The sequence below is a fragment of the Hippoglossus hippoglossus genome, chromosome 13 (assembly GCF_009819705.1).
Source record: "Hippoglossus hippoglossus isolate fHipHip1 chromosome 13, fHipHip1.pri, whole genome shotgun sequence".
In the NCBI taxonomy this organism is placed as follows: Eukaryota; Metazoa; Chordata; class Actinopteri; order Pleuronectiformes; family Pleuronectidae; genus Hippoglossus; species Hippoglossus hippoglossus.
This window is the reverse complement of record NC_047163.1, coordinates 3507496-3525111: the sequence shown is the minus strand read 5'-3', so window position 1 is coordinate 3525111 and position 17616 is coordinate 3507496. Positions and strand designations below refer to the sequence as shown.

The 17616-nt window shown below is 40.2% G+C and overlaps 2 protein-coding genes across 9 annotated transcripts in view; both read left to right on the top strand.

Annotated features, from left to right (window-relative positions):
* aplp2 (amyloid beta (A4) precursor-like protein 2) overlaps window positions 1-2317 on the top strand; it is a 55085-nt gene extending 52768 nt beyond the window's left edge. For all 8 annotated transcript variants that reach the window (XM_034605013.1, XM_034605014.1, XM_034605010.1 and 5 more), the window contains one exon: window positions 268-2317. In XM_034605013.1, coding sequence (XP_034460904.1) covers window positions 268-369 — 102 coding nt within the window. In that variant the 3' untranslated portion in view covers window positions 370-2317. The remainder of the gene's footprint in view (window positions 1-267) is intronic.
* A 1592-nt stretch (window positions 2318-3909) lies between these two features.
* On the top strand, window positions 3910-17421 carry st14a (suppression of tumorigenicity 14a). The gene is made up of 19 exons (XM_034605008.1): window positions 3910-4343; window positions 7519-7678; window positions 7997-8127; window positions 8242-8312; window positions 9186-9352; window positions 9450-9485; window positions 9600-9834; window positions 10570-10712; window positions 10803-10906; window positions 11006-11118; window positions 11214-11350; window positions 11440-11544; window positions 11621-11728; window positions 11816-11932; window positions 12631-12753; window positions 12924-13107; window positions 15201-15472; window positions 16090-16226; window positions 16497-17421. Exons 1-19 carry the CDS (start codon window positions 4302-4304, stop codon window positions 16653-16655), a joined length of 2544 nt encoding a protein of 847 aa, XP_034460899.1. The 5' UTR covers window positions 3910-4301; the 3' UTR covers window positions 16656-17421.
* The last annotated feature ends 195 nt before the right edge of the window (window positions 17422-17616 follow it).

The window sequence follows — 17616 nt, the reverse complement described above, 5'->3', positions numbered from 1 at the left end:
TTATTAGCATCACAGCGTGGAGATTTGGGCTCGAGGGTGTTTACCACACACACAGTGAACTGCTATCCATCTTATTAAGTGTCTGATTTACATTAAACGATCACGTCTCGTGCAAATGGAGCCTGGGTAATGCAGGATTAATTAGATTATCGTCCCTGCAGCATTTGCATACGACACACGCAGCATGTTGTGCCGTCCTGAGCCGAGCTGTCAACGTCTTGTCCTCCTGTCGAGGTCGAGGTCAAACGTCATGTGTCTGTCTCGCAGGTTGACCCCATGCTGACACCGGAGGAGCGTCACCTCAGCAAGATGCAGAACCACGGCTACGAGAACCCCACCTACAAATATCTGGAGCAGATGCAGATCTAACCAGGAGCCTAAAGGTGGCGCTGTGGAGTCTTGACAGAGGACGGCAAACCTAGGGGGAACATACTACTGACCAATAACACATGATGCTATTGTTACAATTATTTTCAAACATCCAAACTCCATTTTACTGGTTTGTTGAAAACAATCCTTAAATAATGCTACTACTTCTACTACTGCTACTATTGTACTATAGAGCTCCTTTTTGATCATGTTTCTTTTGAAGAGGTGACGTTTCTGCCAATTTTTGCATTTCAGAAAAATGTGATCCTGCAGATTTCTCTGTAATTATCAAGACGACTCTCTCTCAGATCAAGATGTATAACATTTCTTCAGATGTTTTCTTTATTTTTATTTTTTTGAACGTGAGGCAAAAATCAAGCGAAATCTAAGCGTTTAATTTTTTTTTTTTTTGGAGTAGCCGTCATTGAAGCGCCCGACGGACGCTACACTTTAATTCTCCGTCAGGCGAGTGTCACCCGAGCAGTTTCTGATGGTTCCTTTAAAAAAAACAAAAAAAGAAATTGGTGTTTTATTTTGTTCTTTTGTTTTTTCTCTCCTCTCAATAGATTGCTTGTATATGAAGGTTCTTTGTACCAATTAAAATGTATAGTGAAACAACAAATGAGAAAAAAATGAAATCATGAATTATTTACTTTCTGTTCTTTGTTACGATAACAGACAAAATATACATAATACAGTTTAAATATATATATATAAATATATGAGAGTAGATGTTTTTATTCCACCTTTCTGTTCCCAGGGAAGAGGGTCATGAGTTTGTTTAGGGTTCTCGGCTCGGTGGTCCGGAGTGTGCACAGACCTCCAGCTCTCACACACGTCCCACAGAACCTCCTCTGAACCTTTCAGACGGGAATGTGACAGCAGATCCCCTCCATCACAAACACAACCCTCATTAACAGGGGAACGTAAATTAAGAAATGCAGATTGACACGTGTTACATAGTTGAATGTATTGTGGAATTTTTTTTTTCCAATTCTATGTAGCTGACGGGCTCCATCGCGGATTTAACGCAGTGTCGCACACATCGTGACAGTGGACACGAGACGGCTAATGATGTTTTGTTTTTTGTTTTTTTTGTACAAATCGTCCAAAGTGAAAACCAATTACTAGAACAGATATCTTGAAAACACACCTGGGGATGATGTACACACATTATTGGAGCAGCTGTTAGCTTTGCTGGTCATAAAGCAGTAGAACAGTCAACGATACAGGGTCGGCCCCAGAGTTATGAACAAGAGGAAACCCCCCAAATGTTATGAAAATCCAATCGTGACCGGACAAAAACTTTAATTTACCAAATTTGGGGGATTCGTGGGAGTCAAAATTTGCAATCCAGGTTTTTTGGGGGTTGGGCCCTGGACCCGAGGCCCCTGTAGACATCCTGGAGCTGGAGGGCTGTGCAGGCAAACAGAGACAGAAAGACAAAGGCCTGGTGGAGAGCTGGTTTCTAAGAATACAGAAAAGAAAGAGTATAACTTGGGTATATTTAAAGGTAGAGAATGACACAGACGAGTAAAGTGAATCCTAGCGTCCTCTTCTCTCTCTCTCTCTCTCTCTTAGTATTGTCTTCGTATGCCTGTATAGTTGATGTTGCAATCATGGCTTTTTTCTGGAGGATTACCTGTGGTGTGCATTGTTCTTATATGAAATGATATGATCTATATTTTTAAGTTTGTTTTCTTGTTTTCTATTTTTTTCTCTTCCTGTGACAGTATCTCTGTATGTGACTGTCTCACTATGCACCCAAACTGGCTTCGATCTTGTAACTGCCTGCTTGATTGTGGGAGGGGACCGGGGACTAATATGATATAAATACTAGTGATTTTTAAATAAAAAAATGAAAGAAAAAAATAAAATTGATTGACACCAATGGAGATTCATGGTTACAGGGGGATACACATCAATAAACTCACAACTTCCAGATGGACGTGTCGTCTTTTCATGGACAGACTATCGTGGACTCGAGATTGTGCATTTATGTTTGTTCATAAAGTAAAAGAGAAGAAATGAAAAATAATGATTTGTGGTAATCAAAAACAAGATATCTAATGAATACCTGGAATATTAAAATGATTAAATACATTTACTTCAAAGATATAGCAAAGAAACACATAGTTTGGACTTGGGTAGTGATACAAAAATGATTTTTATTCAAAAAGTAAGAAAGGGAACATTCAAATTAGGATTTCTGGGGATCAAAAACAAGTTAATTGAGGAATACCTGAAATTCTGAATGACGAAATTAATATACTGCAAAGATATAGAAAATAAAAACTGAGTCGGGTCACTTTTGACCCATATTGTGTATCAATACATTCAAAGGACAATTATTTTAGGACTACAACTTTTATCATTGATTAATATGTTGCATGATTTTTCTTTCCATTAATATCAAATCACCTTTATTGATCCCACATAAGAGAAATTCAATTTGACACCATAAGGACACACCACAAAATATCAAGCATCACCAAAAATTGAAACATTACATACAATCAACATATACAATGCAATATAAATTTACTCTAATATGCAACATGTCAGTGAATTACAGACTTTACATATTTGTGCAATGTGTCCCTTAGGTATATTATATTGATTTATTTGCTTTGTAAATTGATTTTGTAAATTTTGTGTTTGCATTTAAATTCTTTTGTTTGGTCGATACATTTAATAAATAAAATATATGTATATATATTTAGGCTATTGATTACTGGGTACAAAATAATATTTGGTGAAATAATTTAAGATATATTATTTTCTATGATGTTTTACAGAAAACAAAGATTTACAAATATATTAATGTGATGATGGTCAGAAGAAAGAGAAACTTTATTCTTTAACATTTTAAGTTTAAAGTGCTTCACCAAAAGATTGTTTATTGAAATTAGATTTTAAAATAAAACATTTTGGTTAAATACAAAAATACAAAATTATTTTTAGATATTTAATATTAATCCTACATACAAGAGTTCTGTGAATTCATTTAATTTCTTGAGTCTGGGTAAATTTCCTCTACGTGGGAGGAGGTTAAACTGAAACTGTGAAAAATCATCATCATCATCATCATCATCATCATCATCGTCGTCATCGTGGGTGTAAAAAACATGGAGGCGAGTGACTCATCACTATTTCAAAATAAGATCCTGAAGACCAGATACCATCACATGACTGATACCAAAAATAGACTGGATATGAATGAAACCTTTATTATATCAACACTTAACCACATGAAATCTGTTCTTGTGTTTTTAATTCAGTTCAAACACTTTGAAACTGTCTCCAAACTCAAACTGATTCAAAACACTACAACAAACTACAACTTTGACAAATTAAAAAAATCTGTCAATATTGATTTGTATTGATTTCTGGAGCTTTTCTGGGTCGTTGTGACTCTAAATAACATTTCAAACAGGGTCGTATATATATATATATATGTGTATATATATATATATATATATATATATATATATATATATATATATATATATATATATAGGCAGAGCAGAGGTCTCACCTGGGACAGGTAAACAGGAAGTGCCTCCAGGTGGAGACACGCCCTCAGAAACCTGAATCTCCCGGAAAACCATTTCTGTGCTGGTTTCCCCTCGGTGGAAACACCGTCACACAGCTGGCGACTCGTCGACTGAAGAGGATCCTTCTCGCTCGTTTAGTTTTCTATTCTCAGGTTATCTCCCCTCGGCCGCTTCCTGTGCAGGTGTTTGCTCAAGTCTCGTTTCGCTCGCAGGTTTGACTCCGGGAGGGATTCAAACCCGCACCTGAAGGAAAGAGGCCTTCAGCTCGGGGAGAAAAAACAGGCTGAGCAGAGAAACCAGCAGAACCAGCAGAGGTCAAAGAAACCAGGGCTTTTACTTTGAGTTTCACCAGTTCACTGCTGGTGCTGGGCCCTGATGGACTACATGGACAGTGGACTGAGATACACCCCCAACAAGGTGAGGCACCTGCTCAAAGTACACATATCATATAACCTGATGAAACTATACACATATAACCTGATGAAACTATACACATATAACCTGATGAAACTATACACATATAACCTGATGAAACTATACATACATAACCTGCTCTAACTATATATATCATATAACTTGATGAAACTATACATATATATCATATATCCTCCTGAAACTATACATACATACCTAGCTAATACTATCCTGCTGAAACTATATATATATACCCTGCTAATACTATCCGGATGAAACTATACATATATATCATATATTCTGCTGAAACTATACATATATATCATATATTCTGCTGAAACTATACATATATATCATATATCCTGCTAAAACTATATATATATATATCATATATCCTCCTGAAACTATACATATATATCATATATTCTGCTGAAACTATACATATATATCATATATTCTGCTGAAACTATACATATATATCATATATTCTGCTGAAACTATACATACATAACCTGCTGAAACTATATATCATATATTCTGCTAAAACTATCCTGCTGAAACTATACATATATATCATATATACTGCTAAAACTTTACAAATATAACCTCCTAAAACTACATATATATCCTGCTGAAACTATACATACATAACCTGCTGAAACTATATATCATATAACCTGCTGAAACTATATATCATATAACCTGCTGAAACTATACATATATATCCTGCTTAACTAGTTTAAGAGTTACAGATATGATTGTAGGAGTTTGGGTGTCACCTGGTCGGTGCAGAATCAGACAAGAAGCTGCTGCAGAGACCAGCTTCATTCTCGATGTAGATAAATGTGTCTCAGAGGTAAAAGGATGTAGCTTCAGTAAACCAGTCAAACATGAAGCACACACACACACACACACACACACACACACACACACACACACACATTTAAAAAGACGTGACTGTGTGTGTACACAAACAGGTTCAACTCAGCAGTCTCACACACTTGTTGTGGTTCAGGTGTAAGTTTAGTTAAGTTTGGGTTATTTCATTGTAATCTCAAAAAACAAACTTTACATTTCACTGATACAGTTGTGCCACGAACGAAAGAAGGAGCAGGAGGAAGAAAAGTCCTAAACCTGCCCCGTTCATATAAAAAACATGATGCCCATCCCTTTTTTTTATCTGTCTTTTCCTGATTCACTTACTGAGTTGATCAGATAATCCAACTTTTAAAGCAACACGTCTTTGCCAAGTTTCACTTCTTGATTCATTGAGTTTTAAATATCTCTTCTAATGCTGCACAATCCTTCATTTCTCTGTCACACGATGTAGTCTGTGTGTCACAATCACTTTTTGACACATGCATTTCCTGTAAAAGTTGATTGAAGGTTTGTAGTTCCCAATACGGCCAAAAACTATATCAGGATAAACGTTTTCATTTCTGTCGTCTGATAATTATCGTCTGACATTATTCTTTCTTAAGTTCAAAGACTGATTTGTCTCCCGAGTGACGGTTGTGGTTTTAAACTCTTCTTCTTCTTCTTCTTCTTCTTCTTCATAAAAAAACCTCCCATCAAATGGACCTGTACCTGTGACAGGTTTTTGAATAAATCCTACAAACGCACAAGCTGCAGAAAACACGCAGTCGCTAAAACTCCCAAAACAACCAAACTGCAAACTTTGAATATTTGTATCTGTGGAAGATGCTCGTCGTGCAGCCCTCTTTGGGAAAGTGTGCAGTCGTCTCCGGGCTGAATTCCTCCAGGTTCCTCCGCCCTGTTGTGACTTGTTCGCTCGAGTCCTTCTGATATGTTGACTAACAGTCATTCACGGTTACTCCACACGTCCACAGGGACAAATACAGGTTATTAAAAAATAGTTGAGAGACGTCGGTGCAAGTCATTGACCGTGAATCTGGTTAATGAATCAATGTCATTTGACAGAAAAGGTGATGATATGATTATGTACATTTATACGTTTTTTGTTTATTTCTAAATTCATGGATCATGATGGGAAAAATCTGGCATATTTAGGGGACAGATATTTATGGGTTTGTGCAAAGTGTGTTAGATCTAATCAGTCGAGTTTCGATATGACAATGATTGAAACACGCATCTTTACACACCCACTAATTATTTACACTTCATGAAATCTTTCATGTTTCATGTGGAGATTTATGACCGTGTTTACAGTTCTGCTTATTTAATAAACTATTCACAGTCTAAGAGACTAATTCTTCTTGTTTATGAGGAGATGTTGTGTTTTGACACATTTTCTTTTGTTTCCTAATGTCGAGTCTAATTCAATTTGTGGCTTCTGACCTTTAACATCTCAGGCAGTGAATTCATGGTGCGTGTAATGAACGAGCCGGAGCCACACAGACGGAGGTGGTGGGATTCGTGTTGCACAGTTTCGGTAGCGAGGCTTGAAAATGAGAATTTAATACGACGAATGAAAGTTTAAAAAGTAACCGCTCTGTGTGAAGGCAACACGTTTTGATAATTGGGTCAAAGTTCCCCTGCAGAGCTTCCTGTAAGCGAATGTGATTTATTACATTTCCAGGCACAAAATCAAGGTCTTAGGAAGGATTTTCTTTTTCTTCAGACACCACAACAATTTTATCTATCTTAAAATATTTTATTATCTATTTCAATGGGCCATGAAGTGATTCTGCTTTTCAGCAGACTTTACTTTCATGCCCCAGTTCAGCTCAGAAACTTGTCTTCCACTTCAGATGTGAGTAGTTTGCTCCCAGCAGGTTTGACGGGATTTTACATTGTGAAACCTTTGTACTCCCTCCCCCCCCCCTAACCACGGTGCCGTGACTCACGCCTGACGTCTCCCACTTGTTCATTAACAGTAACAGACACTGAAACTCTCCTTTCTGTCCCTTTACGACCTGCTCCAGTAAACAGTTGAGAGGTTTTAGTCTGTGTTTAGGAACGAGACGGTAGTTTGTCCCCTGTTTGAGAATCCATCTGTGCAGTTGACCACAGGCTGATACATTCCTAAAATACACAAGTACCTACTTGCTGTCAGCAGCCGTCAATTATCTTCTGTTTATTATCTCCTCCGGTGCAGAGACGCAGCGTTTTTCATCTTGTCTTTAAGAAATAAATCTAAAGTGTCCGTGTGTTTGTGTCTTTGTTTTCATCCTCTGTTTGTCCGTCTGTCCTCCAGGACAAAGACTGGGACACGTCCGTCCAGTTCCTGCCTGCGTCCGATAACAAGAAGCTCGAGAAGAAAAAGGGTCCTGGAAAAGTCGGGGCTGTGATCGGTGTGATCATCTTAGCTGCCGTTATTGCTCTTATGACCGGACTGCTGGTCTGGCATTTCCACTGTAAGTATTTTGAAATTGTTATCAGATGTGTATCTTTATATCTTTAAGACCAGATTCTAGTTGTCCAGTAGTTGAATAGAAAGTTAAACGATAATGTTCAATGGTTAAAGTCCGGCTCACTTTTGTTTACTTGCACATGCAAATGATTGGAACCTGTGAGGTGACGCTCAGTCGAAGTATTTACACCAGAGGGACTCAACATCACAACACAAATGACAGAAGAAAAGAATCGTAGCGACAAACACATAATACAAAAATAATCTCGATGTAAACTGAAGACTACAACACTAATCACTGTGTGTGTGTTTGACGCTGCAGTCCGCAAAAATGCGCGGGTCAAGAAGATGTACACCGGCTCCATGCGGATCACCAACCAGGTGTTTGACGACAAATACGAGAACTCAAACAGCTCCGAGTTCAAGGCGCTGGCGAAGCAGGTGACGTCCCAGGTGAGAGCTCATCTCCTCCGAACCCCCCCACCCCCCACCCCCCCGCCTCGTCCTGACAACTTAAAATGTGGCTACGGTAACTTTGCATTCACGCTCTGCCGTCGTCTCTTTCAGCTTAAAGCCATCTACTCCAGGAGTCCACAGCTCACCAAGTACTATGTTAGTTCTACAGTTCAAGCTTTCAGGTAAAGAAGTAAATCTGTTTTCAAATCAACTTGCATGTGTTGTTGTTGTTGTTGTTGTTGTTGCCTCTGCTTGTAAAGAGTCATGTTTCCATTCCCGCTTGTCTGTTTGTGTTGGTGAGCAGGATCTCTAACACAGGTTAAGGAGCAAGTGGCTGTTTTTCAGTTGTGGATTCATGCAGAACAAAAAGCACAAAACATTAAACTTTCAAGTTCAAATGATTGTTGTTGTTTGAGCTCAAATTATATCAGTCTGTAATAATACAAAACCCAAAAGATAAGTTTAGTGTATAAAGCAACAAGTAAAGTAAAGATAATTAAAACATAATTAACTTAACTTCCGCTAAGGCCCAACAGTCTCCTTATGAAACCACATTTAAATTTAAATTTGGATCTGACCTGGATCTGGAACACTCATAAATATCAGTTCCCTAAATATGTCTGAGTTTAATCCTCAAGATCCATAAATAATATTCTCTGAGAAATGTCAAAAAATTTCACACATTAATAAATATCAGTCCCCTCGAAATATGTCAAATTTCTTTCCTCAAGATTCATGAATTATTCACTGGGAAATTGGTGAAATGTTTTTATTTCTTGAAGCCATATCTTGAAATGTTTAGGTCTCTGTCATGTGTCACTGAGATAAAAGTTCAACCACTGAAATCCCAACTAATGAAATCCCTGTAGCTGGATTAAAAGCTGACGAGACCATTTTTTAAAACACGGTGGTTTGAGGATTCTATCCCCAACATCACTGACCAATCACCAGATTACATCGTTTTAATACAAGACAAATAAAAACCTTGATGTATCGGCACAGATTCATGAGTCTGACCCTTTTTAACGGTTTGTTCCTGGTGTCGTTGCTCCTAGCGAAGGAAGCGTCATCGCCTACTACCTGTCGGAGTTCTCCGTCCCATCGGGCCAAGAGGCCGCGGTGGACAGCGCCATGTCCTCGGTGGAGAAGCTGGTGGACAAAGAGCAGCGCACCCGGTCCAGACCTGGCAATTCTCTGGTCCTCGACGATGTGGTGTCTTCAGGTAGAGTCAAACTGCCGTCGTCAGTGGTTCAGTCCGGTTGTTGTGTCCATCTCATATGAATTACGTGTGTGTCCTGTTTTCTTTCGTCCTCTCACAGCACTTGATTCTCGCCTCGTTTCGACATCATTCAGCAGTAAGTGCTCACAATCTATTGGTTACGATGGTATTTGTATTTCGGAGTAAGTGCTCCACTGCAGAGCTGCGACAGCGTTAACTCCTCCAACCGCCTCTCGTTTCCGTCTCAAAGGGTTTTTCAGCTATTCAGAACATGCAAAGACCAATCACATCGGACAGATCGAGTCCCCGGGCTTCCCCGACAGTCCTTATCCCCCCAACACCTACATCCAGTGGCAGCTCAGAGCGGACCCCAACTACGTCATCAAGCTGGAGTTTGACACCATGAATCTGGAGGAGAACTGCAGTAACGATTTCGTCAAAATCTACGACTCCCTGGTGGCCATCGAGAGCCGCGTCATGGAAGAGTGAGTTCGCAGCTTCAACTCTCCTCCTCTTTTTTTATTTTCATACACACACTGTCCAGGCTTTTAAGATTTTAGATTTTAGATTAGACATCCTGTTTGACATGTAAGGCCCTCTGCTGGTCAGATGTTGTGCTTCTTTGTGGTGACACATTTTACTGGACTACAATTGTCGAGGTCGAGCCTCATGCCAGAATCATAATTCTTGCAAAGTAACAGTTTAGTCTGAATCTTGGAGCATCTGAGCTAAAAGAAAGATATGCATGTAGTCAGAGAGCAAACTGGATCTCAACAGGAAGATCAAGATTGCTTCGGTGATAAATAAGAAACATAAATTGAGGAAATACTTTTTTCTTTGGGAGGGAGAAATAAATACGTTTGTTGTAGCTTTTGGTCAATTAAACTCAATTATCAATGTTTGATAATCAAGATTTAATGAGAATTTTAATTCAGAAGTTGGGGGGAAAAACGTCGGAAATTGAGTTTGAGCCAATAGAAATAAGTTCCTCATAAAACAATGTCCTTCCACTGTCTGAATGTGAACATGCAGTTTAACGTACATATTGTCAAGGATGTGTATTCACTGAAAAGTAGGTCAGTCAGGAGCGTTGCTGGTTTACAGAACAGCATCACATGTAGAATCTTTGAGAAAAGACCCACGTCACCCTGTCGTGTCAATCAGTGAATATAGAATTTAGATTATTGATGTTTGTGTGTTTTTGTTTTTTCATTCCACAGGATGTGTGGTTACTACTCACCCAGTGAACCTCTCACCTTTCTGTCCTCGGGTAACGTCATGCTGGTGACGATGGCCACAAACGAGAGAGCCAACTACCCAGGTTTCCGAGCACAAGTCTCACAAACGAAGCGCGGAAGCAAAGGTTGGAACTGATGTTTGTCTTTGTAACAAGCGACATCGTGCATGTCTGATATATATGTGCAAAACTTACACGAGTCCCGTTGTGTGACAGGCACAACGTGTGGCGGCCAGCTGAGAGGAGAAAAGGGCAGCTTCTCTTCTCCCAACTTCCCAAATTACTATCCTCCCCGGAAGTCATGCCAGTGGTTGATTGAGGTGAGATGTCGTTTTTTCATGTTTCACACAGGTTTGTTTTCCGAACGTCTCCTCAGGAGGTTCACGTGTCGTGACGTCTGAACTCTATCGATCATTTAGGTCCCTGTTGGAAAGGCAGTGAAGGTGACGTTCAAGAAGTTCCTCTTGTCCGAGCCCGGGCAGGAAAAGAGCAAAGACTGTCGGAAAGACTACGTGGAGGTCAACGGAAAGAAGTGAGTCGGCGCCTTCGTGCGTCTCCTTTGAGAAACCCTGTTGAGGTTTTGCACTACAGAGCAGACGTGTCACCTCTTCCTCGTCTCCTCCTCAGACTGTGCGGAGAACATCCCGACGGGACGTTAACGGAAACCAGCAAAACCAACACGATGACCGTGACGTTTTCCTCCGACGCCTCCTACGTGGACCGAGGCTTCAACGCAACGTATGAGGTCATCGACTCCAAAGATCGTAAGTGACTCGGTTTCCCACAGGCAGAGATGATTTCTGAACGTGGTGAGACGTGTATCTGACCTTTTCACCCTCCCCCCCCCCCTCAGCTTGTCCGAAGGAGTTCCAGTGCAGCAACCAGCGCTGCATTAACTCCGATCTCAGGTGTGACGGCTGGAACGACTGCGGGGACATGAGCGATGAGTTGAAATGCAGTAAGTACAATAAACTAATGCCGACAAACACATTGAGTTAGATATGCAATCATTTTTAACCGTGTTTTTCCTCCAGCGTGCAAAACAGATAGTATCAACTGTAAAAATGGACTGTGCAAGCCCATGTTCTGGAAGTGTGACGGAGTAGACGACTGCGGAGACGGGACAGATGAGCTCAACTGTGGTAAGAGCCATCGCGCCGACCTATTTCACGTGAGCATTGTTCGTTTCAATACGTTTTTCTTACGATTTTGATTCTTTGCTTTTCAAGGTGGATGCAAATCTGGACAAGTGGCCTGTAAGAATAACAAGTGCGTCTCTGAGAAGAGTCGCTGCGACGGGAGGGACGACTGCGGGGACGGGTCCGACGAGCTCGACTGTGGCAGGAGTAAGAAACTTGTACAGCTTCTTTCTCAAAGTTCCAAAGTTCTTCACAAGAGGATAAAACAATAATACAACCACATGAAAATCCACCCAGAGATGAGAGGTTTCTTTGAAGAACATTTTCACACAGTTTTTTAAAAGCATCGTCATTTACTGAATATTTGAATATGCTATGCGTTCAGGTGACTATGTGAAATATAGCAGTGGAAACTTTCAGGAATAATCAAGCAGCTCTGAAGCCCCACTGAGCTTTCTTATCATCTTTTAGATATTTGTTTTGGCGGAAATATTATTTAATGATTCGGTTCAATCTCAAAACACTTGTCAACCCTGGTTCCCTGTAACAAAGCTCAAAGGATTAGAAGGTTTATTACATTTGTCAAGTGGACACAAACACTGTAAATAGCCATAATACGGTAAAACAGGGGGTCAGAGGTGGGATTTGTAGTTTGTTGTGGAGTTTTTTAGCCCACAATACTTTTTCAAACAACTTAAACAATGTAAAATTATCTCTTCAGGTTAAACACGTGTAAAAAACACGTCTAAAGTGACCTCATCCACCTGCTCTGTTTTCTCTTTGGACACTTTTACCATCTTGTATTGTTCTTCAGTAAAGAAATTTAAAAACTTTGATAAGATATTGAGAATTAAGCGACCACAGAATTGAATGTTTGCTTCTTCTTCCCTCCTCTTTCTCTGCAGCCTCTGGCATCCAATGCACTGACCTCACCTATAAATGCAAAAACAAAAAGTGCCTCAGCAAAGTGAACCCAGAGTGCGACGGCACACCTGACTGCGAGGACGGCTCTGACGAGGAGAACTGCGGTATGTCCCAATCGGAAATGCGCTCTGTGTCGGATTAAAACTGGCCTATTATCTCCGTCTGCATTGTTTTAGCCTGCGTGACAAAACAAATGTGAACCTCCGCCTACTTGAAACTGTGACAAGCTGCAACAAGCCTGCGCTGTGAGTGATTGACTGTTTTCGCTCCTCAGACTGCGGGAGGAGCATGTTCAAGACGTCCCGTATCGTGGGCGGCCAGGACGCAGAGGCAGGGGAGTTTCCCTGGCAGGTCAGCCTCCATGTGAAGAACTACGGCCACGTGTGCGGAGCGTCCCTCATCAGTCCACGCTGGCTGGTCACCGCCGCCCACTGTGTGCAGGACGACGCCAGCAGGAGGTAGAATCCCACCTTCGTCTTTATGAACTCACCGGAAACGACCAAAATCTTTTCTTGTCAGAATAAGTGAAGGGGTGTGAAATCTGGAGGCGTCTCTCACCCACTGCTCAGAGGTGTGGTGGTGATTCAATTTTCATCTGGTGGTAATTTAGCAGATGCTCTAATCCAGAGGGAATCACAATGGGTACAACACTATAAAGATGTGAAAGTCCTTGTCACATTGTTTTAGAGAATCTTAAAATGCATTAGAGTCGTCTGCAAATTCTGAAAAATTACATAAATGAATCCAAGAGGCCTTTTTGTGAGATTCCATTGAGCTGCTTCAGTTTCAGAGTCCTGCTGTTGTGCCTGTGTCACATGGTCACATGTTTTACTGGGGACAGAAGTGGCTTAGATTTACTGCATCGGGTGCGGACATAAAAAAACTATAATTGCTGTGAGGTTCAGGTCGGGGCTCGGCTCGCTTTTCTCTCGGGTTTTGATTCAGACAGACAAATGAGGAGTATCGGGAGGTAATTCAAGAGTTTTGCGAGAATATATAAAACACGTTGCGAGGGAACTCAGAACTAATCGTCCTTCGGCGGCTCTGTAACATCCAGACTGTCGGTCATGGCCAAAGTATGAAATTGGTTTGATGAGCAGCTCAAATATTTTTCTATCTCACTTGAACATTCCCAGTGAATTTCAATGAGGCTTCAGATCAGCAGCTCCGCTTGTTCCAAATAACTCTTTGGAAATTAAACAGCAGCGTGCAGCTCTTTTTGCTCATAATTCATGAACCGCTGTTGTAAATTATTTTAGTGAAAATCTGTGAATCAGTTCGAAAACGATCGGTTTGAATAAGTCGCTTCATAAAGGTAGAAAACTGAACATTGTCCCTGAAGGATCTATTTTAGACCCTAATCTTATTTTATTTTTTTCATAAATATAATCGATCAGGAATAAATCCAGCCGTGATATATTTTTTATTGTTATTTATACAGAAGCAACCTCCGGGAATCAAACCTTGTCGCTCTCACTGGATACTTTCTCTTCAGTACATCTGCTAAAAATAACATTGGTCCTGAATCCTAATAGAATTAATGATAATAGATCCTTCCTCTCGATCTGAAGTAGCTCGTTCTACTGCTTCCTACGAACACTGAGGCACGCGCCTCGATGACAAGTTCACTTTTATTGTGTGAAGCGAAACAAAAACTCCAAACCTCATTAATACCGGTATTAGATCAAAGATGTGACGTGAAACTGGATTCACTCTGCTTTCATTTGACATTATTGTTTGCCATTTGAAAATGTTTTTTGTTTGGTGAACTACCTACATATGTTTCTACGCTTTTATTCTTTCATACCAGCAACTCTAGCTTTACATGTGTTAATCAGATTATTTGAAATGTCCCCAGAGGTTTGCATATATGCATAGATCTTGTATTTCAATGGGACAAATAAACCTAATAGATACTGGTGTGTCTCCTACTATTACATGATATGTCATATTTTTCAAGGCCTTGGATTTATAGAATATTGTCATAACACAAACACAACAAAAACATTCCCGTCAGAATAGAAACTTAGTTTTGTCTTTGCGGCCGATGTAAAAAGTCCCAAACATTCTTCAGTCCTTTGAGTCGTGAGGACAAAACAAACCAGTTGGCTGCTGAACTTGCTCTAAACGTTTTGTCAAAGTGAAACTTTAGTCGTCTGTGTTTTTACTAACCACACAATGCTGCGTGTGCGTGACTAATTAAACACGCATGAACTCTTCCAGGCTCCCAAGTTGTACATGTTTTTTTTAGTCCTGTGTCCACTCTCTTATCACTGTCGACAAAATGTAAAGCTCAGTCACATCTGGATGTTTTAAGTATTATTTATAGCATTTTCTCTAAAATGACTCCACAGAGGGTTTTTCTACCGTCAGAACAATCGTTATTTATCTGAAATTGTCTGTTGACTTTCTGCAATTCAAACTGTAACCTCGAACAAGGCCACACCTCTTTCACACGCACGTTCTAATGTGATTACGCCACATGCTGTGCCTCCTAGATGACTGGGTTTTTTTTTTTTAAACGATCTTTGTGATTTGTGTGTGTCCTCAGATACTCTCAGCCCGGCACGTGGGAGGCGTACATGGGCCTCCACTTGCAGGCGAAGACCGGAAGTCCCGCGGTGAAGAGGAACCTGAAGCAGGTCATCTCTCACCCCAACTACAACGCGTTCACCTTCGACAATGACATCGCCCTGATGGAGCTGGACAGTCCGGTCACCTACTCCGACTACATCAGGCCCATCTGCTTGCCGGCTCCGCAGCACGACTTTCCAACCGGTAACACCGTGTGGATCACCGGGTGGGGTGCCACTCGAGAAGGAGGTGAGTCCACCTCCTCCGTCAGAGTTTCTCCTTGTTGGTGGTGTTTTTGATTTAGTAGCAGTCGTCATTGCTGATTTTTTTTTTTTAAACAGATGTGCAATTGCATCCCCTGCAGGTCAGATAGAATAATTCATTCCTAAATAGAGAAAAATCATCAAATTACTTTAATCTTTTTAAGCTTTGCTCTGCATATGTGTGTAAGTTTTAGAAAACATTATAATTAGTTGTGAAATCAAATGTGCCTGTGGTTTAAAAGTGATTATATTATGGTTTGGTGTTGATTTTGAGGTTTTATATAGTGATGCCTGATTTATTCATTTATTATTATTATTCCCTGAGAAATAGGTGAAAATGTCAAAAGACACACTTTCTTAAAATGTTAAAGAAAATGAAAAGAATTTCTGGATGTACAACTAATATAAATTAGTCCTTATATATACTTCAGCAAACAATCGCAGATTAAAACGTAACATAACCAATGAAATCAATAACTTTTCTTTAATTAACTCCAGCCATTATTGAATGTTTAATGACTCTTCGGGGCCCTAATCTGATATCATGACATTTCGATCCTAAGCATTGTCCTCTCTGTGTGTGTGTGTGTGTCTGTGATGCAGGATTTGCTGCATCGGTGCTGCAGAAGGCCCAGGTCCGAATCATTAACTACTCTGTGTGTGATAAATTGATGAGTGGGCAGCTCACCTCTCGGATGTTGTGCGCTGGAGTCCTGACGGGAGGAGTCGACGCTTGTCAGGTAATAAAAAGACTTTGGACCCACACACTGACCGACTGTCTTTCTTTTGGTTTCTCTCGGTTTTTCTTTTGCTTCTTTGCATTGTCTTAAAACAATACTTGACAACAATTTGTCCACTTTGTCTTTACTTTCTGATTTGTAAAAATGAAAAGAGGGAAACAAGAAAATAAGAGGAAAATAGAAACTGTGTCCCACACTGCCCCCATGTTGTACCTCTATGTTAGCACACGTACTAATATGAGCGTCTCTATGTGTTCTGTGTGTTTTCAGGGAGACTCTGGCGGCCCTCTGTCCAGTCCGTCCGGCACCCGCATGTTCCTGGCAGGCGTGGTAAGTTGGGGTGACGGCTGCGCCCGCAGAAACAAACCTGGCATCTACACAACGGTCACTAAGTTCCGCGGCTGGATCAAAGAAAAGACGGGAGTCTAAAACCACTGTGAAACGGTCCAAGTAGACCAGAGATATGGACGTGAACATGCGCTGATGAGAAGTACCTCAGCACAGATCGTTGCTCCGATGAAAACCCCAGTCTGACTTTCCAGCTGATGCACGACGCTCCGTCAAGCTGCAGAGAAAATGTCCACTGGCATTTTAAATTTTTACGGTCAGGGTTGATGAAATGTTTTTAAATGTAAATAATAATTTTTTTTTTTTGTGTGTTTTTGTTTTTATTGTTATTTTAGTTTTGTTTTAATGGAGAACAATGTTATTTGTAGATTCCAGGTGTGATTGTTACACATGTACACATAGGAAGGGCACGTCCTCGTACTCTGTTGTCCTGCGCTCTGTCAGAAGCCATCATATAAATGTCCCGCCACTATTTTCAAGTTGTCTCTGTTCTCAATTTTATAAATTAAAAACAAAATGGACAGCAAGCTCCTTCCACCTTACCTCCTATGGCTTGGTATAGTATGCATTTTTATCATTGAGTTTTAGTCCAGCAGAAAACCTTAGAGATGTGATTGTTCTCTCCTGAAGCCATCTCCTCATCATGGATTGGTATTTTAACATTTAAACCGCGTGTGTGTCTATCTGAATAAAACATATTGGGTTTTATTTTTGTTTAAATCTTTCGTGTTTCATCTGCTAATGTGACCTTTCATCCATTCGACACAATATTGGAACAGTGTGCCCTTTTAAATCTGTGTAAATGTGTAAATCAGATGTTTTTAAATAAAAAATATTTCTATTATAACCTCCAGCCTCCTTCACGTTTCTATTTTCATGCCAGGGGCGGATTTTAAACGGGCGTCCAGACCCGACTATCATGTGAATTACTGAGCTGTGTAATGTTGTAATTGTAATAATAAAAACTTGAGATTTGCTTCAGTAAGGGAAGTTTTTTTTATGGCTGATTTTATTTGCCAAACTCGATTTAAAAAAAGCCTGA

What these genes read in the sequence shown, in the direction of transcription:
- st14a (XM_034605008.1), top strand. Translation starts at nt 4,302, where the DNA reads ATGGACTACATGGACAGTGGACTGAGATACACCCCCAACAAG. An exon ending in GAGCGATGAGTTGAAATGCA is followed by an intron (nt 11,545 to 11,620) that starts GTAAGTACAATA and finishes TTTTTCCTCCAG; the next exon opens with CGTGCAAAACAGATAGTATC. An exon ending in CGAGCTCGACTGTGGCAGGA is followed by an intron (nt 11,933 to 12,630) that starts GTAAGAAACTTG and finishes CTTTCTCTGCAG; the next exon opens with CCTCTGGCATCCAATGCACT.